Below are 27,712 nucleotides of genomic sequence, written 5' to 3' on the forward strand. Positions count from 1 at the left end.
CCTGTGGAGCTGCCGATGCCAGGGGGGTACCAGAGCCACCCCAGCCTCCTGGTCCCCAAGCCCTGCAGTGCTCTCCCCATCCTCCTCCCCCCACCATGCTGCCCTGCACCGAGGACAAAGTCACCTCTTTATTCACAGCACCAGAGGCTCTCCAGCTCTGTCACCCCATCAAGCAGCCCCTTTTACAGCCGGGGAAGGGGTGACATGGCTCAGAGGACTCCCTGCCATCGGCCAGGCTTGGGAAGAGCCCACCAGGAGCAGCAGGAAGCCTCAGCATCACCGTGGCAGCAGCTCCTAGAAGCCAGGCAGGGATGCTCAAGAGCTGGGGTGCAGAGCTCCGGGCTCCCTGCTGCTGCTCAGCAAGGGATGAGGAGGGGAAACAGAACCACCAGAGTCACTGTGGCATTGGCAGCACCCTGAGGGATTGACGCTACGGGGACATGGCTCGTGAGGAGGGGAGATGCTCTTCTTCTGCCCTCTCTGCTCCACGCCATGTCCAAGGAGCTCATTCATGGAACTGCTCTTTCTCTGCATCAGGTGGGGCTGGTTTGGGGGTTTAATAGGTTCCAAGCGAGACGCCTTTGCCCAGGTCAGTTTCTATCTACTCCAATGCGGACGGGGGGAAGCGCCCTGGGCCGGCTCAGAGGAGGCAGCAGGCTCGGAAGAGCAGCATCCCATCGGGAGAGGAGAGCTGGAGCGAGACGCTCTCGTTGGCGGAGATGAAGAGGACGGAGCCCCGGCACAGGGGGATCTCGGAGGCCGCGGCTGTGGAGGTGCCCACGGCTGCCCCTTGGATCACCAGCAGGATGCTGGCAGAGTCCAGGGCAGAGACAAGGTACAGCTTGATGGAGGATGGGATCTGCAAGGGAAAGGGTCACTGCGGCTTGAGCCTCTCCATTCCCACCCAGGGATTGAACACAGGGACACCCCTACCCTCCTCCTGGTCCTCCCTCTGCCCAGAGCTGCTGGAGAAGGTGATGGAGCTCTAGGCAGAGGGAACCCAAGCAGCTCCAAGCATCCCTCCATCCTCACTGGCGCACTGGCTTCTAGAGCACAGCCGAGATGGGATAAAGCCGGGGTGTCCACCTCCGTGTCCCCACCACCGCTCACCTCTATCCTCATGATGGCAAAGTCTGGCACAGGCGGGTCATAGAGGTAGACGTTTGGATCGAGCTGGCTCTGTGCCGCTGGGAAGATCTTGGAGCTGCTGGGTGCTGGTGTGTAGTTGAGCATCTCGCACAGGGTGAGGACATCGATGAACTTGGGGGTGAGCCCGGCGCGCACCGTGTTGTCCGAGCACGCCATGCACTCCACGCAGTCTGCGGGGACAGAGCAGCCCCCTCAGCCCACCTCCATGGCCCAACGTGTGCAGGAGCCCATGGGCACCCTGGGGAGGGCGCTGGGGAAGCCCACCACGGTGCTCACCTCCGTGCAGGTAGGCATGGGGCTCGTTGGCTCCCAGGAACATGGCCTCTCCTGGCTCCAGCCTCACCAGGTTGAGGAAGTAAATGGTGAAGCAGCCAATGTCCCCGGGGTACTGCGAGTGCAGCCGCAGCAGCAGGTCCCCATTGCTCCCCGACGTGTCCTTCCCTTCTGCCACTGCAATGCACCAGGCACCACAGTGGGGACGGAGCTTTGGGGTGCCCCATCCCTTCCCCTTGAACACAGCCCCCCAAGCCCCACAGGAAGGGACCCACCTTCCTGCGAGATCCTCTTCACCAGCATGTTGAGCTGGTCCACAAAGAGCTTCTTCTCGCTCTTCATGAGGCGGGTGAAGCAGACGCGGAGCGCGGCCGACACGCCGCGGGGGTCATCGCTGCCGCTGCGCTCCAGCTGCTCCACCGCCACCTCCCCGATGAGCGCCCGCAGCTCGGGGACGTCTCATGGGGTGACAGCACGTGTCATTCCTGAAGCTTGGCATCCCCATCCCACCCCACCGGCATCCCCATCCCACCCCACCAGCATCCCCATCCCACCAGCATCTCCATCCCACCAGCATCTCCATCCCACCAGCATCCCCATCCCACCAGCATCTCCATCCCACCAGCATCTCCATCCCACCGGCATCCCCATCCCACCAGCATCTCCATCCCACCGGCATCTCCATCCCACCGGCATCCCCATCCCACCGGCATCCCCATCCCACCGGCATCTCCATCCCACCGGTATCCCCATCCCCCCAGCATCCACATCCCACCAGCATCCCCATCCCACCAGCATCTCCATCCCACCGGCATCCCCATCCCACCGGCATCCCTATCCCACCAGCATCCCCATCCAACCGCACCGGCATCCCCACCCCACTGGCATCCTCGTCCCACCAGCATCCCCATCCTTACTCTGGAGGAAGGAGACGATCTCAGCCACCGGCCGGAAGCCGCACAAGCCCTCGAAGGGGGTGAGAGCGATGGCCATCTCCGGCTTGTGGTTGGCGTCGGGGTAGTGCTCCGGGAACTGGGCGTGCAGCTTCGCTGCCAGCTCCTGGAGAGGGGACAAAGGGGCTGGGTGAGCTCCACAGGGACCAGCAAGGGCCGCCAGCACAACCTGGGGTCTCCCTACCTTGTTGGGGTGCGCCTGGATGGAGAGGGCGGTGTTGACGGACAGCACCTTGAAGAGGAAGGGGAGGTGTCCCTGGAAGGTGTCCTTCACCTTCGCCCCCAGGCACGCAGGGTTGTCGGCGATCCACTGCCCCAGTGTCCGCTGTGGGATGCGGTTATCCCGGATGACGGCATCGCCACGGGGGTGTGCGCCCATCCAGAGCTGCGGGACACACACACGCGGATGGGCACACGGATGATGGACCAGAGCCGGGCAGCCAGCGGGGATGACTTGGGCTTTTCTGAAGGCTGCTTGGCAATGGAGGCAGCCAAAAGCTCCCTTGGGGGCTGAGTCACGCCGGGTTTCTCCTCTCCTCCTTCCCAGGCTATAGTAGATCCACATCCTTCCCGGGATATAGGGGATCCCTCTCCCTCCCCAGCTATAGGAGACCCACATCCCTCCTTGGCTATAGGGGATCCACATCCTTCCTGGGCTATATGAGATCCACATCCCTCCTGGGCTATAGGGGATCCATGTCCTTCCCAGGCTATAGGGGATCCACATCCCTCCTGGGCTATAGGGGATCCACATCCCTCCTGGGCTATAGGGGATCCACGTCCTTCCCAGGCTATAGGGGATCCACATCCCTCCTGGGCTATAGGGGATCCACATCCCTCCTGGGCTATAGGGGATCCACATCCCTCCTGGGCTATAGGGGATCCATGTCCTTCCCAGGCTATAGGGGATCCACATCCCTCCTGGGCTATAGGGGATCCACATCCCTCCTGGGCTATAGGGGATCCACATCCCTCCTGGGCTATAGGGGATCCACATCCCTCCTGGGCTATAGGGGATCCATGTCCTTCCCAGGCTATAGGGGATCCACATCCCTCCCTGCACTGGCCGGACCAGGGATAGTGAGGACCGCAGACTGGTTGCGATGCCCACACGGGTGGAAGGCACTCTTACCCAGGCCGGCCATGGGGCCGGGCACTCACCTCGGCGTAGGGCCGGTCGGGCTGGATGTGGACCAGGGGGTCGCTGCTGGCCAGCAGCCTGGCCACCTCGCTGGCCAGCCCCAGCTTCCCCCAGGAGTAGTTCTGCACGGCGCAGGCCAGCGGGAACACTGCGGGGGGGCAGAAACGACCCTTTGATCCCCAGCACCCTCCCGGGGATCGAGGCGGACCGGGGGCTACTGATGGGGAGGGTACATCGGGGGTGCCCTGCCCGCCCCACGGCCCCGGCCCCACGTGTGCCCCGGCCCCGCTCACCGCGGATCTCCGCCATGGCCCGGGCTCCGGGAGTCCCGGCCGCGATCCGGCTCCGGCTCCGGCCCCGCCTCCGCCTCCCCCCGGCCGCGCTGGGCGGGGCTGTGCAGCGCCTTACGCGCACCCTATAGCGGCCATAGGGAGCGCGGCGTGGGGCTGGCACCGCCGTGTGCGGGGCTCACGGGGGGATATGGGGGTGCTCTATAGGGGGTGTTCTATAGGGGGTGCTCTATAGGGGGTGCTCTATAGGGGTATCGTACAGGGGACAGTCTATAGGGGCTATGGGCCCGGCAATAACCTCCCTGCGGAGGTCGCCCCCCTATAGGCGCCCCTATGGGGCACAGCAACACCTATAGGGTTAACCCCCCCCCCCCCATTTCCCGCGCTATAGGTGGTGGCCGCCGCTGTGACGTCACGAAGCCCCGCCCCACGGAGCCGCAAGTCTGCGCGAGTGGGCGGGGCGGGTCACATGACGGCGCGGCGCACGCGCCCCGGCTGACCCGGAAGTGGCTGTGTAGCAGCGGCGGCGGCGGCGGCGGGAGCGCGGAGCGGAGCAGCGGGACCGCGCTCATGTCGGGCTTCGACACGAACCCGTTCGCCGACCCGGTGGACATCAACCCCTTCCAGGTGCGTGCGCCGGGCCGGGCCGGGCCGGGCCTCCCTCCCGAGCGCGCCGCTGCCCTGCCCGCCGCCACCAACCACCACCGGGACGTGGCACTGAGTGAAGCGCCTCTGGCCAATAGCAGCGCCGCTTCTCCCCGCTGCAGCCAATCAGGGCTCGGGGGCGGGACTAGGGGGGCTGGGTGTGCAGGGGCCGGTACCGGCCCCCCCCGGCGCACCGGGAGCGCTGTGCGGGTGGGATTCCCGTTGGGAATTGCCCTCCATGGGTTTAACGTCCCGGCTCTCGGGCAGGGAGTCGGGTGGGAATGGGGAGAAGGGAAGGTTTCCTGAGCAAAGGAAGTGTTGGTCCATGGGGCTGTGGGGTTTCAGGAATCAGAGTGGGATCAGGAGGGAAAACAAAGTCCTTTCCCCCTCCTTCGCTTTAGCACAGCCTCCGGGTGGCCGTGTGCCTGTGATACTCCTGCCGGGTGGCTTTTGTGCAGGGATTTATGGCGTTGGCACCGGGGAAGTGAATACTCCGCATGTGAAAGCTGTGGCGGTGTCTGAGCGGGCAGGGCCGTGCTCGGGCTTTACTCACTGTTCAAACAGAGAGAGGTTGGACGTAATTTACAGCAGGGAACCTGATTGCGACAGGTAACTCCTGGTTTCTAATGAGGACAGGTGAAAGTCGCGCCATGGACGTCCCTGTGGTTGTCTGATGGCTCTCTGTGGCTGGGCTTTGTGGCAGGTTTCACATCCTCCTTTCGGGAACGGGAGGTTGTGTTCATCGTTGTCCCTTAATGAAAGACGTTCCCTGGTCATAGAGTCCAGCCTGGTTTGGGTTGAAAGGAGCCTAAAGCTCCTCCAGCTCCAACCCCTGCCCTGGGCAGGGACCCCTTCCACTGGAGCAGCTTGCTCCAAGCCCCTGTGTCCAACCTGGCCTTGAGCACTGCCAGGGATGGGGCAGCCACAGCTTCTCTGGGCACCCTGTGCCAGCGCCTCAGCACCCTCACAGGGAAGAGCTTCTGCCTAAGAGCTCAGCTCAGTCTCCCCTCGGGCAGGTTCAAGCCATTCCCCTTGGCCTGTCCCTACAGGCCCTTGTCCCAAGCCCCTCTCCAGGTTCCCTGCAGCCCCTTTAGGCACTGGAGCTGCTCTCAGGTCTCCCCTTCAGGAGCCTTCTCTTGTCCAGGCTGCCCCAGCCCAGCTCTCTCAGCCTGGCTCCAGAGCAGAGCTGCTCCAGCCCTTGCAGCATCCCCATGGCCTCCTCTGGCCTCGCTCCAGCAGCTCCACATCCCTCTTGTGCTGCTGCCCCAGAGCTGGATCAGGGCTGCAGGGGGGGTCTCCCCAGAGCACAGCAGAGGGGCAGGATCCCCTCCCTGCGCTGCTGCTCACGCTCTGGGGGTGCAGCCCAGCACACGGGGGGTTCTGGGCTCAAGCGCACACTGAAGCTGGGTCATGGGGAGCTGCTTCTCACCCAACACCCCCAAGTCCTTCTCAGGCTGCTCCCTCCAGATTCCCCCAGGCTCTGTTTGTGCTGGGGATTGCCCTGCCCCAGTGGCAGGACCCTGCCCTTGGTGTTGTTGAACTCCATGGTCCCACCTCTCCAGCCTGTCCAGATCCCTCTGGATCACGTCTCTTCCCTCCAGCTCATTGACAGGCAGGTGCTGCCATCCCCTTCCACGTGCTCCAGAGCTTGCTGAAGGCCTGGGAGTGTCTTCATGCTCCCAGCCTTGTCATGCTGAGGAGCATCCCTCAGGCAGTGGACCAGAGTTCTCTTTTCTCCTTGTGGATCCCTGGCTAGTGTTTCATACAACATAATCCCAACAAATCCCCTACAGAGCCCAACATAACTGGGAATCTTTGTCTTTCAAGGGGGCTTTGTTTGGTGTCAATAAGCCTGGTGTCAAATAAGCTGGTTTGGTCCTGTGAGAAGCATCTCTGGCTTTTCTCTCTGTTGCTCTTAACATCTAAGAGATGATAACTGCCTCTGTTCATTCAGTGTCAGTGCTGCTGTGAGCGGCAGCTACCTCCAGAACCTTGCTACAAGCTTCAGACGGGGCTGAAGGCTTCCATCCTCTTTAGAGATCTCCATAATAAACCCCTTGAGGTGTCTCTCAATGCTTCTTCCAGGCAGCGGCAGCGCTCTGAGGCCCCATGCTGGTGGCTGACTGCAGGACTAGTGATGTTTGGGGCAGTCACTGTGGGTTTAGACAACATGATGAGTTCCAAGTGATTGTCGTTTGAGTTCTCTTGCCTTGGTCTCATCTAGAGAAGCATCTTTCTTCTGCTTGGGTTTAACTGGGGGTGCTAACAGCTAAACCCTTCCAAAGAAAAGGTACCTACAGTACTCTCCTATGCTCCAATACTTCCTCCAAGGAGTGACAGCGCTGTGTAGTGTGGCTTCAGGTAGTTAATTCAGAGGCTGAATTAGGTCCCTCTTTCCACACTTCACAGCATAAAGGACCAGGTCAGCTTCCTTTTGCCCTGCAGCTGGCAGAAAGGAACTGCAGAATGTGAACTTTGGAGCAACTTCTTGTTCATCTCCCCGGCGTTACTCAACCCTCAGCTGCGCGGTCCTGGCATGCGGAACCGGGTGCCTTTATACCACCCCGTCTGTCTCCCAGCTGCTGGTTTCCTTCCTGCCCGCTCCAGAGCACAGGGACACATGGGCAAGCAGCTTCAGCTTTGTTGCATGTTCCCTGCTCTTTGTATATCCATTATAGACACACTTGCACAATAGGAAGCTAAGCTGAGCTGCCTTGGCCATAGTGCTGAAGTAAGAGATTTTTAAGCCATGCACCAAGATGAGAGGTCTTCTCCCTTTGCAATCAAGCTGCCGTGCAGCTAGAAGCAGTGGGACAGTGGTGCTGCTCTCCCTGTGCTTTCCAGCAGCAGTGCTGTGCTGGTGAGCCTCCAGTTACCTTAGGAGCTTTCTTTTGAATGGAGCTGAGCAAAGGGAAGAAAAACACGTTTTGCATTGCCATTCCAAGTGTTCCTCCTTATTTCCAAGCACTTTCCTCCCACCATGACCATCCAAGCTCTTTGGATGGTTCTGTTTTCCCACTCCCATTCCGTTAATGGAGTTTCTCATCCTAGTGCAGTCATCTGCTGGACTCTAGTCAGGCTGGGACCTCATCCAGGCTGGATTAAGGGTGTCTGTGCCACCATGCAGTAGCTACTGTGGATTAACTGACTTGTAAACTCGTGTTGCCAGCCCATGTATCTGCAGAACAAAGTGAAAGCCTCCAGAGGAGCAAGCAGTGAACTAAAACCTGTGTCTTGAGTCCTTACATCCACTGTGGTGCTTCTCGGAGCCCTGCCTGGCCGGGGACTCGAACCTCATGGAGCAGCATCCGAAGCCTCCTGGTCTGGCATCCCTCAGCACAGGGTGATTCAGAAACTAGTGCGACCTGTTGCGGAGGGAGTGCCTGCTATGGAGGAGAGGGGAAGTTGCTCATTAACTACTCTGCAGGCATCTGAAGGCTCTGCTGGAACCTCAGGGGATGGCTCCGGCAGGGCTCACACAAGGCCAAAGGCTTCTCCGCAGCACATGGGCTCGGGCAGCACCCCCTTCCCTTGTCACAGCCTCAGTTGCTGCTCACCCCATTAAGTTACAAAATCACTGATCCCAAGACATGGGGTGCTGAGGGAGGGAGAAAAAGCCATGTGTTGATGTTTTCCCCCTACCAGCTATGGGGTAGCCAGGCTGTGCTTGCAGGAGCATTCCCCCGTTCAAAAAGTACCTTGTTTCTCTAATAACTGGGGAGAGAAGCACCCCAGAAGTCAAACCCTGGCTGTCAAAGAGGGATCTCTGTATGGAAAGGAGTGTGTACAGAAGAGAAAGTGAAATCAGCTCAGTGCAGTGCAGGTGAGGGATGAAAGGCGCTCTTCCAGCAGAGGAGCAGAGAACCTATTTTAACCATCAGGTTATTTGATAGAGGTGAGCAGGAGATGCCGTGAGCACAGCTCTTATATAGCAGCATTAACCCCCCCAAAGTAATGGGTGTCCCACCTCCGGGTCCATCTCCCTGTGTGTTTTACCATGTTGGAGCAGCCATTGGCACCTTGGCTGCTCCAAGTGCCCTGGGTGGCAGCCAGGCCCACTGTACCTGGATACTCATTTGGGGAGGCTCTGCTCTGCTTGATGGCTCCTCGCTTGCTTTGTGGTGCCAGGAAGGTTTAGGAGGTATCAGCAATGTTCCGACTGTGGGTGAATGAATCCAGTTCCCACTCCAAGGCCTTGGAAACGAGGGATAACTCACTGTGGGTCGTCTGCAGCAAGGGCCTCTGTGCTATCAGCGTGTTGGAGCTCTTCAGAAGTACCCCTTGGCTGGACAGGAGGTGGTTCCTGCCTGCACATCCTTGCTGACGGTCACCTCCCGGGTTAGTTCAGCCCCTTGCCAGCCCCATCTGGTTCCCAGCTAACAAGTGGATGCCAGCCTGGCAGCATGGATAATGGGTAATGTCTAAGGCAATGATGAGCATTGCTCAGTGCTGATTTCTCTTTGCTTTCTCTCCTGTCAGGACCCCTCGGTGACCCAGCTCACAAACACCAGCCAAAGTGGCTTGGATGAATTCAACCCCTTTTCTGAGAGCTCCCAGCTGGTACGTGCCATGTGTCTCTGCACTTGGGTGCCTTGGTGGTGGTTATGGTGGTATATAAGGTTCCTTGATAGGCACAGCTTCAAAACAGTGAGGCATTCCCAGCAGATTTCCCCATGGACTGTGCAGCTCGTTGCGTGCATGGCGAGCTGTGAGCAGCTGCTCCTGCACTGGAGCACTAACGGGTTCCCAGCTGGAGCTCTCCACTCGCACAGAACAGCTTCTCATACTGGCTGCTGGCTCACAGTGGAGCTACACGAAGTGTGAAGGGGAAGATGCTGTGTGGCAGGAGGCATCAATATTTATCGGGTCTCGGGGTTGGGAGCTGAGCTGCTGCAGTGATACCAGTGATGGGTCTCTGCAAGAGCTTCATGCTTATCTCCTGGCTGCTGTGTGTGAGGTGAGAGGAGAACAGGACAGCAGGGTGAAGTGAGATTTGAAGTTGAAACAATTGAGCACATTCCCTTTTTGCTTCTTCTTTGCCTAATAGCTGTAACCCTCAGATGCTGCTTGCCCAGTGCATTAAGGAACTAACAAGCTTTGGAAAAGCAGAGTTGCTCTGTGGTGTGGTAGCGCTACAGCTCAAAGTATACGTTGCCAAATGCAGCACTCTGTCATGGGTTTGCCTTGTTGCCTGTGATTTATCCTCAGACCAATGCAGCCCGGACAACACCGGCCGCACAGCCCTCGGGCCACTCGCAGCCTGCGGTTCTGCAGACGTCCGTGGAGCCCACTCCCCAGGTACAGCAGCACGGGCTGGGCAGGGGAAGGAGCAGACCTGGGGCTCGGGGGCACATGGGAATAAGAGTGGAACAGGATTCCCAGGGGTTGGGGTGGGAAGCTCCAGGTCATCTCTTCATCATTCTCTTCATTAGGGCCTGTAGGGGCAGGCCAAGGGGAATGGCTTGAACCTGCCTGAGGGGAGACTGAGATGAGCTCTTAGGCAGAAGCTCTTCCCTGTGAGGGTGCTGAGGCGCTGGCATAGGGTGCCCAGAGAAGCTGTGGCTGCCCCATCCCTGGCAGTGCTCAAGGCCAGGTTGGACACAGGGGCTTGGAGCAAGCTGCTCCAGTGGAAGGGGTCCCTGCCCATGGCAGGGGTTGGAGCTGGGTGAGCTTTAAGGTCCCTTCAACCCAAACCAGTCTGAGTCTATGATCTCTTAAACTCACATTTGTGCCCATCTGGTGAAGTGGATCTCTATAGGGAACACGCAAAGTGCTTTTTATGCCTTTCCCCCTGTGCCTCTGATGTCAGAGCTTCCTTTGCCTTGTAGCCTGTTTGCTCTGGCTTCCCTCTGCTGACACAGGAATGTGTCCTGCTGATGCTTTTAGCTCTGGTTCCTTAGCTTTGGTCAGATGCGCTCAATTCCAGGCATGTAAATGAGCTCTACATTGCAGCCACTGCTTAGACCGGCTGACAAGTACCTGACTGCCAGGTCCACCTCATCCCAGATGCAGAGAAGGCTGCTGGGAGAAGGGATCAGTTCTTAGAGTAACAAACAGGGAGAAGAGATGCTGAAAGGTGCTGGGAAGAGATTGTCCTGGTGAACTCCAGAGTCCTGCTCGCTGCTCTGTTGCAAGGAGCAATGAGCTGGGAAGGAGGAGAAGCTGTGACAAGTGAATAGCTTTGCTGAAAGGGAAGGGTGTAGAGGATGGGTAACAGACTGCATAGCTTCCAGCCCTCTTTTCCCATGGGATAGGAGAGGAACATCTGGATGGAGTTCTGCATTGAGCTTGATTTCAGCCTCCAGCTAAGGCAGAAAGCCTCAGGACATTTCAGATCAGCAATGGGTGTTCAGCTTCCAACTTGTTCTCAGTCCTTGCTATTGGATTGCTGTTGTTCCATTCCAGTTTGGCATCTGGTGTGTTTGCTGGTGGTATTCCTGCTGCCTCAGCCAGGGAATGGGTTAACCTTTCTCTCCCCCTGCTTTAGGCTGTGGCGGCAGCAGCACAGGCTGGGCTCCTCCAGCAGCAGGCAGAATTAGAGAGGAAGGCAGCTGAGCTGGAGAAGAAGGAAAGGGAATTGCAGAGTCACGCAGCCAGCATTGATCGTGAGTACAGCTTCCTGCATCACCCCATCCAGTGGGATGCCGGGGAAGCCTGGGCCGCTTGGCTTGTCAGGGTTTGAAGTCACTGGGACAATCCTCCTGGCATTGTACCTGTCATCCCATAGCATCCAAGATGGGAACTGAGCTCAGAGATGAGGGGCTGCGCACCAGCTCTGGTGGGCCTCTGCTCTCCAGCATGGTCTCAGCACCTGCGTTTGGCCACATTAAGCTCTTCCAAAACTCTTGAGGCTCTCGGAACCACAGCAAAGCTGTATTTCACCTAATCTTGGTTTTAAAAGGCTGAAAGCAAGTGAAGAACTGCTCTTTTCTCCTTCCTGCAGCGAGGCAGAACAACTGGCCACCTCTTCCCAAGAAGTGTCCCATCAAGCCATGCTTTTACCAAGATTTTTCTGCAGACATCCCAGCTGACTACCAGCGGATATGCAAGATGCTCTATTACTTGTGGATGTGTAAGTACTAGCTTGAGCTGCAAGGAAACCTCTTCCTAAGGAGGTTCTGTGTCAAAGGCTGAGCTCCAGTCAGTTCTGCAGGTGTTGTCTGCAGGGTAACAAAATGTCTCCCTTGTTTAGGAAGGACAGCGCAGGTCAGAGCTTGGGTCCAAAATGGTCTCTGTCACTTTTGGTGCCCTGAAAAAGATTTAAGATGTGGTTGGAGGCAGCAGGATCAGATGAGGCTCAGCTTAAGCTGTTTCCGTTTCAAGGGAGGCAGGGGACTCTTCATCAGCGACTGTAGTGATAGGACAAGGGGTGATGGGTTCAGACTGAAACGGGAGACTGAGCTGAGCTCTTAGGCAGAAGCTCTTCCCTGTGAGGGTGCTGAGGCGCTGGCACAGGGTGCCCAGAGAAGCTGTGGCTGCCCCATCCCTGGCAGTGCTCAAGGCCAGGTTGGACACAGGGGCTTGGAGCAAGCTGCTCCAGTGGAAGGGGTCCCTGCCTGCAGCAGGGGTTGGAGCTGGATGAGCTTGAAGGTCCCTTCCCTTCCAACTGAAACCATTCCATGATTCTATAAGTGAGAAGGCCTGAAGCCTCCTCGTGTCTTGCAGGGCTCCATGTGTTCCCTGAGGGATTTGGGATACTTCAGTGTTTTACAGGAACTTCCTGATGGGTTCTTTCTCTCTCTTTCCCATCCTGAACAGTGCATTCGATAACCCTGCTCCTCAACCTGCTCGCTTGCCTGGCGTGGTTCACAGTGCAGACGGACAGAGGAGTAGACTTCGGTCTCTCCATCCTGTGGTTTATTATATTCACCCCTTGTGCCTTTCTCTGTTGGTACCGACCGATTTACAAGGCTTTCAGGCAAGTTCTCTTTTCTTCTGGAACAGGGAGATACCTTTCAGTGGGAGGAACTTTGGGTTTATCTGCTCCCATCATGTGTTGCCTGCAGGATTCTTCCAGCTCTTTGCATCATTAAATAGATCAAACCCACTTGTTCCTAAACATGCCAGAAGGCTCTATAAAGGAGTTTAGCCCCCTCATGGCAAAGGGGGTCTGTGCAGGGCTCGTGTCCCTGGGTCTCACGCCTGCTCCATCTCTCCCGCAGGTCTGACAGCTCCTTCAGCTTCTTCGTCTTCTTTTTCGTCTTCTTCTGCCAAATAGCAATCTACGTCATCCAGGCTGTCGGCATTCCAGGCTGGGGAGACAGGTAAGCTTGGCTTTACACTCACTGCCTCACAGCCCTGCCTGGGTGCTGTTTCTCACCAGGGCTGTGACTGGCAGAGCTGTGGGGTCCGTTCCTGACAGCTGCCTGTTCCTTCTCCCGTGGTTTTCCACTCTCGCCCTGGCAGATCCCAGCTGGGCTCATCCCATCCTAGTCCCAGCAAAGGCACAAAGCTTGTCTGTTGCTGCTGCCTTCCCCCTTGCTTAATACATCTAATACTGATCCCCTCTTGATGCTGAGCCTCTAGTGCTGACCACGTCTGCCTTGTGTTAAAGTGGAACCTTCACCAATACAGGCTGTAGCGTGGGGGTGAGGCATCCCTCATCCAGGGTCTGGGAGCAGCTTCACTCCATATAGCCTGATCATGGAATCAACCAGGTTGGAAAAGACCTTTAAGCCCATCAAGTCCAACCTTTACCCCAGCACTGCCAAGTCCACCACTAACCCATAGCACTATATGGTGACACTAAATCACTGATGATGTTCCTGGATTTCTCTTGTGTTGATGATGGGTTGTGCTTCAAGCAACACACAGAGAGGGTTTTGCCCTCACCCTTTCCTGATGGCACTGTACAGGAGGCTGCAGCTGGGCTTGCGCAGAGCCCCTGCAGTTAGAGCACAGCCTCTCTTTTCGCCTTGCTGCTCAGCTTCCAGCCTCACTGAACACTGCAAAGGTCAGCAGGCAGCGGCCCCTCTCCCGAGGGGCAGCCTTCAGGAGGTGAGCACAGTGAATCTCTGCCTATTTTTGCCCGCTGCCTGCAGAAGAGCTCGTGGGCAAAGCTGTCCTCGTGCTCCCTCCCCTGCTTCTGGTGCTGCCGTAGCGGTGGGATGGGGAGGGAGCTCTCCCCTTTCAGTGTGACTTGCAGAGCGTGCCTCGAGCCTGCTGCTGCCTCTCCCGCAGCCAGGCAGCACATTTATTTTTGGCTACAGCTCGTGGTGTGCCTCTCCCTGTAGCAAGGCTGGAGTTGTGAGCACGGCTCATGGGACGCTTTGGCTCACTTGATTCCCCCTCTCCTGGTGGCACATGGCTTGCTTGGTTTAGCAGTTGGAAAGATTCCTTTCTCCAGCACCCAGGAGGGTATTTTTGCCCACAGCCAGGCACTGATAACTCCAAGCATCCCCCCTGCCCCTTCCGCAAGTGCCAGTTTCCTCCTATCTGTAGCTCTAACTTCATCCCTTCCTTCCTCTTCCTCTCCCTCCACCTCCTAACACTTAAATCCCTGGCCATGCAGAGCTGTCATGGGGATATGTAGGTCTGGGCTCCAGATCTTCCAATGTAGATGTCCCAGCCTATCTTCACAAGCCTTGGCTGAATTTTGACAAGGTGCTTATGGAAGTGATTTGATTTACAACAGCACCAACGGTATTGATTTTGCAGCTTAAGGGGGTGCAGCAGGGGCTAGGGCTGGAACGCAGGTGGAGTGAGAACGGTTCTCTTGTGTGGAGGTGGATTGCTTCCAAAAAGTGATAATGGAAACTGTCCCCAGAATCCTAGAATCCCAGACTGGTTTGGCTTGGAAGGGACCTTCAAGCTCATCCGGTTCCAACCCCTGCCATGGGCAGGGACCCCTTTCACTGGAGCAGCTTGCTCCAAGCCCCTGTGTCCAACCTGGCCTTGAGCACTGCCAGGGATGGGGCAGCCACAACTTCTCTGGGCACCCTGTGCCAGCGCCTCAGCACCCTCACAGGGAAGAGCTTCTGCCTCAGAGCTCATCTCAGTCTCCCCTCGGGCAGGTTAAAGCCATTCCCCTTGGCCTGTCCCTACAGGCCCTTGTCCCAAGCCCCTCTCCAGGTTCCCTGCAGCCCCTTTAGGCACTGGAGCTGCTCTCAGGTCTCCCCTTCAGGAGCCTTCTCTTGTCCAGGCTGCCCCAGCCCAGCTCTCTCAGCCTGGCTCCAGAGCAGAGCTGCTCCAGCCCTCACAGCAGCTCCGTGGCCTCCTCTGGACTCACTCCAACAGCTCCACGTTGCTCTATAAAATGATGCCGGATGAACTCTGGGTCCATTTCCACAGCCATTACGTTTGGTTTTGCACTTTGCTGTAACAAAAGCCTTTTGTGCAGCTGTGGGTGCTGTGAGTGGTGCTCTCTGTGCTCACGCTGCTCTCCTGTCCCGCAGTGGGTGGATTGCGGCGCTGTCGGAGCTGCACGGGAACCTGGCCGTGGCCATCATCATGATGGTGGTGGCAGGATTCTTCACTCTCTGCGCGGCTCTCTCCCTCTTCCTCCTCAAGCAGGTGAGTGGCTCAGGGGCAGGGCGAGGTCTCACCTCAATTGCAGGTGCACAGCTCAGGCTGCTCCCAGGGTATCCTGAGTTTGAAACCTGCTCACATCTGTCTGGGGTGAGCTTGATTTTGAATTGTATCATAGAGCCACAGCCTGGTTTGTGTTGAAGGGACCTTAAAGCTCACGCAGCTCCAACCCCTGCCACGGGCAGGGACCCCTTCCACTGGAGCAGCTTGCTCCAAGCCCCTGTGTCCATCCTGGCCTTGAGCACTGCCAGGGATGGGGCAGCCACAGCTTCTCTGGGCACCCTGTGCCAGCGCCTCAGCACCCTCACAGGGAAGAGCTTCTGCCTAAGAGCTCAGCTCAGTCTCCCCTCGGGCAGGTTCAAGCCGTTCCCCTTGGCCTGTCCCTACAGGCCCTTGGCCAAAGCTCCTCTCCAGGTTTCCTGCAGCCCCTTTAGGCACTGGAGCTGCTCTAAGGTCTCCCCTTAAGGAGCCTTCTCCAGGCTGTAGATGTAATCAGGGTGGTCAGGCCAAGAGCTTTAATCAGTGTATTTGTGCTTGTGCTTTCTGCTTTGATGCCAAATGTCTTGAACACTTGCAGGTGGGACAGTAGCCTTTGGGGAAGGGATGAGAGCACAGACGCTCCAGTGAGGCACACCATTAACCGTGCAAGGTCCCAGATGTCATCCTCATCACAGATGGACCTCAGTTTTCTTGTGCCTCCCTTTAGCTTGAGTTTGTCCAGAGCTGGCTGAGCAGAGGCCATTGCCTTCTTCACGTATCCAGGGGTTACACTCACTGCTGCCACAGTGTTCTGGGGCTTCCCAAAGCCTGGTGGCAGTCACACAAGTGCCTTCCTGGGGGTTCCCAAGCACAAGCCTTCCTCGTGATCAACCACATGAGGGTTGTGTTTCTCCAGTTAACAGCAGCAGTGTGGCTCTGGGGGAGGCGAGGACAGGCTGAACTGGTCCTGTTTCCATTGCTTCCTGCTCCTTTTCTCCCTGTCTTGAAGGAAACTGCTGATGCACCCTGCTCTGCAAGTGTCTGTAAGTGTGGGTTCAGTGTCCTTGCCCGCAGAGTGCAGGAGGTTTTGCTCTGACACCCACTAGTTTGCTGAAAACTCCCTATTTTACAAGAAAACGAGGCTCTCCTGCAATGTGCAACCTCCCATTCCGGATGGGATGGATGCAGTGGCTCCAGCCCATCCTCTCCAGCCGCATGACAGCACGATGTGCACCGCAAACCCACGATTCAGGCTGATCTGTGGTTGTTTCCCCCCTCTGCCCCTGTTTCCAGGTGCACTCCCTGTACCGACGCACGGGAGCCAGCTTCCAAAGGGCGCAGGAAGAGTTCTCCCAAGGCATCCTCACCAACAGGAGCTTCCAGACGGCCGCTGCTGGGGCAGCCTCCTCAGCAGCACACAGCGCGTTCCGAGGAAACTAGCCCTTCGCTTGGCTCCCGCTGCCCTCCTCACCCCAACCTCCTCTTCTGTTTGGGAAACATGCACTTTTTGGGGGTACCACGTTGTGATGCCGACTCCAGGGGGGAAGAGGCCTGGGTTTTAGCTGCAACCAGGCTGCGTTTGAGGGTGATCGGTTTTCCCTGTCTTGTTTTAGGGTGCAGGGAGATAGGGGAGACATTCTCTGAAGCAAATATATTTCTCTACCCAGGACCTACCATGTTTGTGTCTCTTCCTCCCCTGGCCCTGTGTGTAGCAGGAAGGTGAGGGGAAGCAGGGCTTTTGTGTTGTTCTCTCTTTTCTTGGTCTTTGCTATGGAGAACTTGGTTATCTGCTGTTTAGGGGCGGGGGTGGTGTAACGTGCATGTAGTTTGTGTCCTTAATTTGGAGAGCAGAAACTGTCCTTTCGGTTTATTACACTTAAACGATGCTGCATTTCCGCCTCTTCGCTGCTCGGCTGCCTGACAGTCAGGGAACCATGGCACAAAGGAAAACCTGGGAGCAGGGAGGGGGAGCATCCTCCTGCTTGCCCCGCTGTGGCAGATCCCCTCTGTACTTCCACCAGGACCCTGCAGGCGCTCCTGCGGCCCGGGGAATGCAGGGGGAGAGAAAGGAGCAGCAGGGCTGGGGCTGCGTCTTCACTGCGGCCTTAAACGAGGGCAGGGAGGGCAACGGGGACTTCTTGCCGGGCCAGCTCTGTTGTCTGGGAGCTCGGACACCCCCGGTGCCTGCACCGCCGGTCTCCCACCAACCCTGAGAGCCTGCCAGGAGGGAGCATGCATGGAATTTTCTCCCGGGACAGCCCCTTCCTGCTGCCTCCTCCCACGTGTGAATTCAGCTGGAACGCACGGCTTTAACGTGGTTTCGTGTAATTTTGGGGTTATTTTTCAGCTGGGAACGAGCGGGTTTGACGTGCCCTGAGCTCCCAAAGCCGTGTCCCGAATGGGACGTCCCTTTGGGAGGGGATAAGGCGCCCGTTGTGGCTCTCCATCCCCGGAGCGAGGATTTTCACCCAGGTTTGACTTTGTGCCGTGTCCCTTCCTGTTTAGGGGTGAAAGCTGCATTTTATACCCCCCCTTCCCCAGGTGTGTGCGCGGTGCCCTCCTCCCCCGGGCCCCGGCGCTTCCCTGCCCCCTCCCGTACCGTTATTGTCGGGTTTTGTTCCTCATCTTTTCACGTCGAGAATAAAGGTTAATAATAAAACGTCCATGTGCGCGCCTGCAATCCCTGCTGCTGCCTGCGGGGGCGGGGCCACCGGCCGGGGGGCGGGGCTACCACCAAGGGGGCGTGGTCATGGACCAGCCCCGTGTAAGTGCCGTATCGGGGGCGTGGCTATGGGCAATGGGGCGGGGCCAGCCCCGGAAGGCGGAAGCGGCACCGGGAGCCGGGCACCGGGGCCGGTTGGGGCATGGCGGGGTCCGGCTGGGCCCCGCCGCGCCTGGACGAGTTCATCCTCACCGAGCGGCTCGGGACCGGCACGTACGCCACGGTCTACAAGGCCTACAGGAAGGTAGGGCCGGGCCCCGCTGTGCCCTGCCACCCCCGTCCCGCGGCCCTCCACGTGGGTGCCAGCCCCATAGCCCCTCTATGGGCACTGCGGCCTCCAGCTTGCCCCCCCCCCCAATTCGCACCCCATTGGCGTGTAGACACCGGCCCCCGAGGGTGGCCGTGAGCGGGGGGGTGCTCCAGGGCTGGGTCCCCGTTGGCAGAGGGACACGCGTGAGGTGGTGGCCATCAAGTGCGTGAGCAAGAGGAGCCTCAACCGGGCCTCGGTGGAGAACCTGCTGACCGAGATCGAGATCCTCAAGACCATCCGGCACCCGCACATCGTGGAGCTCAAGGACTTCCAGGTGGGGCCGGGGGGTACCCGCGGCGCTGGGTGCCGGCACCTGGGCTCGCCGCTCCGGTGGGAGGCGCGGGGTGAGCCGGTGTCCCCCTTGCCTCGCAGTGGGACAGCGACCACATCTACCTGATCATGGAGTTCTGCGCGGGGGGGGACCTCTCCCGCTTCATCCGGATGCGCAGGATCCTCCCGGAGAAGGTGGCGCGCGTGTTCCTGCAGCAGCTGGGTAAGGGCGCCCTGCCCGGGGGCCGGAGGGGTCAGGGCTGCGGTGGTGCCCCCCCCATCCCCGCTGTCACCCCCCCCGCTGCCCCCCCAGCCTGCGCCCTCAAGTTCCTGCACGACCACAACATCTCCCACCTGGACCTGAAGCCACAGAACATCCTCCTGAGCGCCCCGGAGCACCCGCAGCTGAAGCTGGCAGGTCAGGGCAGCCCCATGGCGGGGGGGGATTCCTTCTCCCTGCTCCCCCCCGCCAAAGCTCTCCTGACCCTCTCCCCCCGCAGACTTTGGCTTTGCCCAGTACATGTCCCCATGGGACGAGAAGCACGTCCTGCGCGGCTCCCCGCTCTACATGGCCCCCGAGATGGTGTGCCGGCAGCAGTACGATGCCCGGGTGGACCTGTGGTCGGTGGGGGTCATCCTTTACGGTGGGCGTTTGCTCTTATATTCCCCCCCCCCCAGGGCTCGGTGTGGGGCTGGTTTCCCCCTCTCCATCCCCACCTCTCTCCCTTTCCGCCCCATAGAAGCGCTCTTTGGGAGGCCGCCCTTTGCCTCCCGCTCCTTCGCTGAGCTGGAGGAGAAGATCCGCAGCGATCGGGCTGTGGAGGTAACGTGGGGTGGGACGGAGCTGGGGGGTCTCACCCGTCACAGGGCCTGTGCTCTCAGCCCCATTCCCTCGCCAGCTGCCCAGCCGGCCCCTGCTTTCCCCGGAATGCCGGGATCTCTTGGGACAGCTCTTGGAAAGGGACCCTTTGAAGCGCATCTCCTTCGAGCGCTTCTTTGCGCACCCCTTTGTGGATATGGAGCATGTCCCCGGCCCCGAGAGCCTCTGCAAGGCGGTGAGCGGGGTGCTGGGGGGTGCTGGTCCCTGGGGATATGGGGGACCGAGCCCTGAATCCCCCCTCATCTCCCCCAGACCGACCTGGTGGTGGAAGCAGTGAAGAAGGATCAGGAGGGAGATGCCTCTGCTGCCCTGTCCCTCTACTGCAAAGCCCTGGAGTACTTTGTGCCTGCTCTGCACTGTGAGTCCCCCCTGAGGGGGTCCTGGGTGTGTTTTGGGGGGGAGGAAAGCAGCCCCAACAGTTGCTGGTTTGCTCCCCAACCACCCTAACGTTCAGTCACTCCTCCCCACCAGATGAAAGTGATGCTCGCCGGAGGGAAGCCATCCGAGCCAAGGTGAGATAAGAATCCCTTGGGATGTGGGGACAGCATCCCACCCGGAGGCTGCCCCCGTGGCGGGGCCCCTCACACGCTGTGGGCAGGTGGGGCAGTACATCTCCCGAGCAGAGGAGCTGAAGGCACTGGTCACCTCCAGCAGCAAGAATCTCCTGCAGAGAGAGAACCCGGCCAGAGAGCTCCTTAGAGGTAGCCGGGGTTTGGGGGTGTGGATGCAGGACGGGGGCACCCAGTGGGGTTTGGGGCTGAAGGGTGCTCCCCCTTGCAGAGATGGCCAAGGACAAGCCCCGGCTCTGCGCTGCGCTGGAGATGGCTTCTGCTGCCATCGCTAAGGTGAGGGGTGGACTTGGGGTGCCCTGGAGTGGAAGGGGCAGGAGCAGCCCTGTGTGGGGTGGAAGCTGCTGCATCCCCCGGTGCCTGGCAAGGGCTGTCTGGCAGGAGGAGGAGGGCAAGGACGATGCTGACACCCTGGAGCTGTACCAGCGGAGCCTGGGGGAGCTGCTGCTGCTGCTGGCCGGTGAGTTGTGACCATGGTGGGTGCTGCGGGGGCCGGTCCTGTGCCGGGCGCTGAGCTGATGCCGCATCCCTGTTCCCTCTGCAGCGGAGCCTGCGGGGAGGCGCCGGGAGCTGCTGCACGCAGAGGTGAGGAACAGCTCGGGCATGGCCCTGTGTCCCCTTGGGGTGGCTGTGAAGAGACTCGTGCGGACACTTCCCTCTCTTCCTGTGCCAGATCCAGACCCTGATGTCTCGAGCCGAGTACCTGAAGGAGCAGCTGAAGGTATTGCTGCTTGGGGGGGCTCTGGAGCGTGCTGGAGGGGGTGCAGGCTGGAAGCCTCTCCTCTCCCCTGACAGATGCGGGAGGCACAGTCCATGGGCAAGGAGGCGCTGGCAGAGCCCGTGCGGAGCAGTGAGTGTCCATCCCCATCCCATGGGAGGCTGCGGTCCTGTGGTGGGGAATGCCCCTACATGGGGATATTCCTGCCCACGGGTGATCCCGACCCCGCACACCTTCATCCGTGCGTGGGCGCTGGGGGACAATGGCTTGTGCAGCCCAATGAGTGTCCCCTGTCCCCCGGCACAGCCTGTACCTTGCAGTGATGCCCGGAGCCGGCCGCCGGGATGCTGCTCACCCAGGGAGGATGGAGGGGGAGACGAGGCTTTCATCCTGCCTGCACTGGGGTAACCGCCTTGGGGGGCTCCCCTGCTCGGGTGGGTCCGCAGGGCCATCCGCCTCCTTCCCTTCCCGACCGGCGGGATCCCCTCCAGCCCTGGCCCGCCGTTATTCCACCCTAATTCCCTCCGCTGGCTGCCACGGGTGGGAGTTGTTATCCTGGCAGTGGCTCCAGCAGGACAGCCCCACATCCTGCCCATGCTGCTCCTGCCTCTTCTTCCACCTCCCGCATCCTCCTGGGGGAGCCCTGAGCGCCGCACAGCTCCGCCGGTGGGGCGGGCAGCAGGGCTCGGCACGCTGTGCCTTTCTCACCCAGCAACTACCTCTCTGCGCCCATCACCGCGCCTCCGGTCTCCATGGCCCGGGCAGCCCTCCCTCCTGCTGCTCCTCCGCCTGTGCTGGGGGCTGGCGGGTACCGACTGCGCTGCCGTCCGTGCCGTGAGGGGTCAGTGCTCAGCGGGCAGGCTGAGAGCTCCTGGGGCTCTCCCAACCCACTCGTGTCCCCAGACCACCCCCGGGCCCTGCAGAGTCACTTCTCCGGGTGCTGAGGTCGCGGGTCCTGCAGAGCAGGGGCTCTCCTCCGTGTCTGCTGTGCTGCAAAGGGAATGTAATTTATTGTCTCCAATAAACACTTGGTTTGGGTTTCTCCGTCTCCTCCTGTCTCAGGTTTGTGCTTTAAGCCCAAAGGGGGCTCCAGCCAAGCCCAGCCCGGGGTGCCTGGAGCCAGACCCCTCGTCTCTGTCCCCCTGGGCAAGAGCGGAGCTGGGGCATCCCCTTCCCTTCTCTCCTCCCAGCTCCCGTCCTCCCCGGGGCCATGAGGCAGCCAGAGCCAGCCTTGACCTTGTTTTCACTTCAGATCCTGTGGGTTCTGTAAAACACGGAGCAGAGCAACACGAAAGGTTACGTAAAATCCCGTTTTCTCCACTCAGTTGTGGCGGGTGAGGGACCGGGGGGTGTGGGGAAGGATGTGGGGGGGGGGGGGGGGTCCCAGAGCTGGTCTGAGCCAGGACCCCAGCAAAGCTCCTCCTGAGGCTGCCTTCACCCCAGATGCTGCCCCGTAACGTGGCTTCTTCCCCCCTCCATCCCCAGCCTTTAGTCCTTCTCCATCTGCTCCGTGCCGGGAGAGCTTCCCGGGCAGCTGTGGGAAGGCATTTCCATGTCTTTATTATTGTTATTATTATTATTGTGAGCACAGATTATTCCCTGAGGCTTTAAAGCGCTTCCAAAGCCCCTGCCCTCCCCGGCCCGTGGCGAGCGCAGAGCCGCTGGGGACGGCGGCACCGCAGCCGGGGCGGATAATCACATCTGCCTTTCCGCTCTGCCGAAGACACGGATGAATCCGGAGCTTTGGAAGCAGGAAGAGGCTCCGGGGGTGCCGAAGCTTGGGGGGGGGATGCCCCGGTTTTGTGTTTGGGTGGATGGATCCCGATTAACCCTGGTACCTGGAGCAGCAGTGCAGTGATGCTGCAGTGGGACGGGAAAGGGTTCAGTGGAGATCCCGCATCATTCCATGCTGGTTCATTTGGTTCAGTGCTTAATGACTGCTCATTTGGGGAAAGCACTTGCTCACCAGTGGAAAAGAGGCCTGATCCTGCTCTGTAGGATGAGGGCCTGTTCCACGGCTGGTGCTGGAAAGCAGGAGCTGTATCCACAGTGATCCTCTGGCATCCAGCTTGAGCAATCACCCCAAACCCGGCCTCACAGGTGAGGGAATTATAGAGAGGTTTATAACGTAGCAAAGGAAAATCTGGATCTTTCCTGCTTTAATCCACACTCATTCTTCGCTTTGAGTTTTCCAGCCTGTGTGTTGATGCCCGGAGCAGTCGTATGGCGTGCAGGCAGCCGGGATGCTCGGCTGCAGGGAATGAGCAGGGAATGACAGCAGACGGGATGCGCGTCTCGCTGGGCAGGAGCCTGGAGCTGAGCCTGCGCTGCTCCCCCCATCCCAAACTGTGCTCCCTGGCACAGCACCGGGCTCCGAGCACCCCCGGAGCTCCCGCCAGGAGCGGGGAGGAGCGAGGGCTGCGCTGCTGCTTTGCTTTCACATGCCTGGGGGTCATGGAGCCTCCTAAAATAAACCCGGCCAGCTTCACGCGGCCTTTGCGTGGCAGCACGTGGGCCGGGAGCGGGAAGGGGGGCACATGCACCCGCTGGGGGCTGCGCTGCTCACCTGGACCCAGGGGCTGCATCCCGCATCCCTCCCGCATCCCTCCCGCAGCTCCAGAAGGTGTTCTATTGATCAGGGCCTCGCCGTCAGCCTGGGATTTAAAAGCCAAGCCGTGCCGGAGGGCTCGGCTTGGTCAGTGCCTGCTCTGCTATCGCTTTCCTGGGGGGATTAGATGAGCTTGGGCTCATCCTCATCAGGTATGATCCCTTTCTGGAGCTAAAGCTGCTGCTGACCATATCCTCCCCTTCCTTTCTCTGTGTGGGGCTGGCTTGGAGCGGGTGTCCTCAAGGTGCTGGTGGGTCCCTGTGGGGCTGTCATGATGTGAGTCCCCATGGGTAGAGCATCCCACCTGGGCTGCCTCTGTTCATCCTGGCAGCCAAAGCAGTGCCTGATCTCCTCTGAGATGCAACTGCCCCATCCCTGGCAGTGCTCAAGGCCAGGTTGGACACAGGGGCTTGGAGCAAGCTGCTCCAGTGGAAGGGGTCCCTGCCCGGGGCAGGGGCTGGAGCTGGGTGAGCTTTAAGGTCCCTTCAACCCAAACCAGGATTCTATGGAAACCTCTGGTTTTGGAGGGTTTCAGGCCCCAGCATGGCAGTACCAGGGGTTTGCGGGCAGGAAGCAATGTCCTGGCTGTACCAGGGAGCTTTGCTCAGCCCCACATGGCCTGATCCAGCGTCCTTGACTGTAGTAATAACAAGTAACCACCATCCCCAGCTTCCCGCAGCCTTGCTGTGTTCTCCTGCCTGACCCAACTCCCCTGCAAAAGCAAATCACAGTCAATCCATCCCCGCTGCTGGGATGTGCAGCAAGACATTCCCAACCTGTGCCAAGTGCTTCCCAGGAAGGCTTCTGCAGGTGCCCACCTCCCCTGCCGGGATGCAGCCAGGCTGGAGCTGCTCCGGCTTGGACCTGTACTGGGCAAAGCTGTGCCCTTGCTTGGAGCAGTGCCATGGACACCCCGTGAGGCTGAGGCAGGGAGTGAGCTGAAGCCTTTTTACCCAAATAGCCCCACATCTGTGGGATTTGGGGGTTTTGTTGGCTTTTAAACCCATCTGCTGACAAAAAGCCTCTTGTAGCATCCCTCTGGTGCAAACCACAGCAAAGCCCACCCAGACCCCGGCGAGCTGCTCCCTGCTGGGTGATGCTGCTGGAGCTCTCCCCCTTGAACCCCCAGCCCTGCTCCCCCTGCTCTGCAAAGGGGATGCCCTTGATCTCTCTGCACCCAAGGCGAGCACTGCTCAAGGACAGATAGAAGTGCATAGACATCTCCTGGTATTTATTCCACCGGTTACAACTGTACCATGGCACGGGGACAGCAGAGGAGGTGGAGAGACACTCGATGAGCACAGCGCACAACTACAGCACAACAGAGGAGGAGGAGGAGGAGGAGAGAGATTCCCTTTTCACTTTGTTCTCCTGGAAGGAACAAGGACACGAGCGGCTCCCACCCCCGGGAAGGGCTGGTGTGGGCTCCGATGGGCACCGGGGAGGGGGGTAGAGTCCTCACTGGCATCAATTCAGGCTCCATCCCTCTGGTCCTCAACACCCCCTTCCCACTGGGCTGACTGGGATCGTATGGCAGGTCCTTCCCTGCTGACTCCTTCCGGAGGGGCCCTCAAGGGCGGTGGTTGGTGTCTCTTGCCCAGGTGGAAGGTGAGCTCTCACCTCACACCATGCAGAGCGAACTGGAGCCTCCCCATCATTCCAGGAGGCAGGAACCCGGCGCCTGGGCACTGCTCTGCAGGAAAGCCTTTGCCTTCCCATGCTGATGCGCTCCAATGACACCCCAAGGTCACTCCGGGCTTTCCTTCCCCGCTCTCCCTAGGGACACCCGCTGCCGGGCGCCGGGGTGGGATGGGGCACAGGGGAACATGCTGCCTCTCGGCTCTAACCTCGGACCGGAGAACAGGACAACAGCCACACATCAGGGACACCTGGGGCAGGGTTGAGGCAGGAGGAGGCCCCGGCTCTGCGGGGCGAGGGGGGCAGCATCAGTGGGGTCCCCGCTGCAGGCGGCACCGCTCGGCTGCCCCCCTCCCTTCCCATCCCGCGGGTGGGGAGCGGGGCTGCTGCCGCCTCACATCATGGAGCACTTCTCAGCCGACTGCTTCAGGTCCTCGAGCGTGGCCGAGGCTTTGTCCTTCAGGGAGTCGAGGTCCAGGTTCTGGATGTTGCTGAGCTGGCCGATAACCGAGTTCTTCTCTTCCTCCTCCTCGTTGTCCTGCTCGATCATCTTGGCCAGCTCCTTGGGCAGCTCCACGTCACCTCCCACCAGCTGGATCTGGTTGTCGTCCGTTTCGTTCTGCAGTGGGCAGGGGGAAGGTCAGGGGGTGGCACAGGGGGGCTCTGCCGGCGCTGAGGGCACGTGAAGGGCTCACAGTGCTCCAGAGCGTGGGCTTTGAGCTGTCTCCCTGCACTAAGGTCCATGAGGGACGGTCCCTGGGGGGTGCCAGCCACGCTCGTGCTGTGGGTGGGATGCTGACCCCAAGGGGATGTGGGTGAGCAGAGCCTGGGCGCACAGCAAGGGACCCCAGGGAGCCAGCATTGGTGTAAACTGGCGCTGGGGAGGTTCAGCACCCGCTTAAGCTCCACGTACACTCAACTGCTGTGCCCACGGAGAGCAGGGCTGCGGAGCCACAGGGAGACAATGGCAAGAGGCGGCCGGGCTGCCAAGCGGCATCAGTGATGAGCAGAAGAAAGTTGTCAGAAGATGAGAAGGGACATCTCCAGCATGGAAAGAATAAGGATTGGGGGCCGGAGCTGAGCTAATCCCGCTTTCCCCCGGAGATCAAAGGGAATCTCGGTCTCGTTCTGCCTTTTCTCGCTTTTGGCAGGGGAAAGATTTCTTTTCCAGCTGTTTATTCCCTGGCAATACAAGGGGTGTTTGGAGCAGGGGGTGCGGAGCACTAACAAACAATCTGAACAATGCCGCTTGGCTGGGCGGACCTTTCCCGACTAATATTAGCCCGGCTCCAATTTAGAGTATTCACCACTGAGGCTCCTGCTGAATGAATGGGGGGTTCGGGGGGAGAAGAGCTTGTAGCAGGTCCAAGAATGGCTGAATTCTGCCTTGATTGGATTGTTCCTGGTGAATCATTCATCACCAGAATGGAAACTCCAAAACAGGGCTTTAGGTAGGAAGTGCTTCCCAAATAATCCGGGCAGAGGAGAGGGCTAATCCGGCCGGGAAGGTGTAATTCCAGCTCCGACCCCAGCTACAGGGCTGAGAGCCCGGGGTGGCGGCTGCTTCCCCTCATCCAGCTGGGTTTAGGGAGCAAAAGAGAGGAAGAGGGGGATGAAGCACGGCTGAGGGGGTGCTGGGGGTCCCGCTGTGGGGGTTGTGGTGCCCAGGGGTGACTGGAAGGGGCCAGGATTCACATGGGAGGGTGCTTCTGAGGGGAACTGGTTTGCATTTGGGCTTTGTAGCTCGGAGCCCATCCGGCCAAGGGCTGTGGTGCCTCTTCCCCATGCACAGAGCCCCCCGAAGGCTGCTCTGGGGTGCCCCCCCCCCCAGGCCGTACCTTGGGGAGCCTGTACTTGTCTCGGAAGTGGGACCTGACCGTGGCTCTCTCCGCCTTGCGCTGGGCAAACTGGGCATCTCTCTCCATCCTGTGAACCACACGGGGCAGTTACTGGGGTCTGAACATCCCCCCCACCCCAGCCCGGGTACCCCCCATCCCCTCCTCAAAGCCCCATTTCCCCACCACTTCCTCCCCTCCCAGTGCATCCCGAAAGGAGGAAACAATCCCATCTCCCGGGCGAGGAAGCGGATTAAGGGATTAGGGCGTTCATTAGAGTCCCTCATAGCCCTGCTGTCCCCAGCGCTGTCCCCCCCCGGCTCCAATGCGTGGGGCTGCAGAGGGGGCACCCCACACCCCGGTACCGCCGCAGGGCTCACTTACTTCTCCTCCACCAGCTGCCGCTGATATTCCTCATACTCCTCCCGGGTCATTCCCTGCGCCTCGGCCGGGGACTTCTCGCCCTCGCTCTTCTCCTCGCCGCCCAGGCCGCCCGTCAGGTTCTTCAGCTGCCCCCCCACCATGCTCTTCACCATGAACGCCATGGTCGCTGTGCCGGGGGGAGCAGGGGTGCCGGGGAGATGGGGTGCAGGGGTCAGGGTGGGGATGCGGAGTTAGGAGGAGCCGGGGATCCGAGGTGTCCTCGGTGCTGGGGTACCGGGAGTTACCGGAAAGCCGGGGAGATGCGGTGCGAATTCCCGGGGATCAGGAGCACGGGGTTATGGAGGAGCCAGGCTCAGCGGAGCCGAGTCCCGTAGCGCCGGCGCAGGGGGGGTTACCCGGGAGCCGGGATGCTGTGGAAGTGAGCTCCCGGAGCACCGGATTACCGGGGAGCCGGGGTGCAGCGGCGCTGAGCTCCTGGGATGCCGGAGTACGGAGTGATTGAGGAGCCGGGGTGCAGCGGCGCTGAGTTCGAGGGCTGCCGGAGCACGGGGTCACCCGGGAGCCGGGGTGCTGTGGGGGTGAGCCCCCGGAGCGCCGGCGGTGCTGCGGAGCCGGGATGGAGCAGAGCCGAGCTCCGGGATGCGGAGCGCGGGGGGTCTGAGGAGCCGGGGTGCAGCGGCGCCGAGGTCCCCCGCTGCCGGGTCCCCGCTGCGGTGCTCAGCGTGTCCCCATGGCGGGGCCGGGGCCGGGCCGGGCGGGAGCTGCAGCACCGCGCCGCGGACAGCTCCGGTGTGTGCGGGCAGCACCGCCCCGGCCCCGGC

The 27,712-nt window shown here is 60.0% G+C and overlaps 4 protein-coding genes and 1 long non-coding RNA gene across 6 annotated transcripts; 3 read left to right on the top strand and 2 right to left on the bottom strand.

Moving 5' to 3' along the window:
- Positions 1-115: 115 nt before the first annotated feature.
- Positions 116-27,712, bottom strand: MPI (mannose phosphate isomerase). Its single transcript, XM_065689005.1, has 9 exons — positions 27,699-27,712; positions 3,810-3,864; positions 3,537-3,664; positions 2,560-2,760; positions 2,340-2,481; positions 1,698-1,880; positions 1,426-1,599; positions 1,111-1,319; positions 116-859 (listed from the first exon to the last, which is right to left on the bottom strand). The coding sequence occupies exons 2-9, from the start codon at positions 3,823-3,825 to the stop codon at positions 641-643; spliced, it is 1,272 nt and encodes a 423-aa protein (XP_065545077.1). The 5' UTR covers positions 3,826-3,864; positions 27,699-27,712; the 3' UTR covers positions 116-640.
- SCAMP2 (secretory carrier membrane protein 2) lies at positions 4,257-17,620 on the top strand. The gene is made up of 9 exons (XM_065689008.1): positions 4,257-4,433; positions 8,931-9,011; positions 9,660-9,749; positions 10,939-11,056; positions 11,395-11,523; positions 12,210-12,369; positions 12,614-12,715; positions 14,846-14,963; positions 16,251-17,620. The coding sequence occupies exons 1-9, from the start codon at positions 4,377-4,379 to the stop codon at positions 16,395-16,397; spliced, it is 1,002 nt and encodes a 333-aa protein (XP_065545080.1). The 5' UTR covers positions 4,257-4,376; the 3' UTR covers positions 16,398-17,620.
- Positions 17,764-20,849, top strand: ULK3 (unc-51 like kinase 3). Of its 2 annotated transcripts, XM_065689003.1 has the most exons (16): positions 17,764-17,923; positions 18,123-18,263; positions 18,362-18,482; positions 18,573-18,677; positions 18,760-18,903; positions 19,000-19,082; positions 19,159-19,314; positions 19,392-19,497; positions 19,611-19,651; positions 19,738-19,840; positions 19,920-19,984; positions 20,090-20,168; positions 20,253-20,293; positions 20,382-20,429; positions 20,504-20,558; positions 20,733-20,849. In XM_065689003.1, the coding sequence occupies exons 1-16, from the start codon at positions 17,822-17,824 to the stop codon at positions 20,747-20,749; spliced, it is 1,407 nt and encodes a 468-aa protein (XP_065545075.1). In that variant the 5' UTR covers positions 17,764-17,821; the 3' UTR covers positions 20,750-20,849. The 2 variants fall into 2 exon arrangements, 1 of the variants encoding a protein (XP_065545075.1); XR_010614752.1 differs by lacking the exons at positions 20,382-20,429; positions 20,504-20,558; positions 20,733-20,849 and having other exon boundaries at positions 20,077-20,168.
- On the top strand, positions 21,263-22,914 carry LOC136019144 (uncharacterized). The gene is made up of 3 exons (XR_010614754.1): positions 21,263-21,488; positions 21,617-21,721; positions 22,018-22,914. It is a non-coding gene; the product is annotated as an uncharacterized LOC136019144 (long non-coding RNA).
- Positions 25,067-27,052, bottom strand: CPLX3 (complexin 3). The gene is made up of 3 exons (XM_065689034.1): positions 26,892-27,052; positions 26,511-26,598; positions 25,067-25,291 (listed from the first exon to the last, which is right to left on the bottom strand). The coding sequence occupies exons 1-3, from the start codon at positions 27,050-27,052 to the stop codon at positions 25,067-25,069; spliced, it is 474 nt and encodes a 157-aa protein (XP_065545106.1).

This window comes from Lathamus discolor, chromosome 8, assembly GCF_037157495.1.
Source record: "Lathamus discolor isolate bLatDis1 chromosome 8, bLatDis1.hap1, whole genome shotgun sequence".
Lineage (NCBI taxonomy): Eukaryota > Metazoa > Chordata > Aves > Psittaciformes > Psittacidae > Lathamus > Lathamus discolor.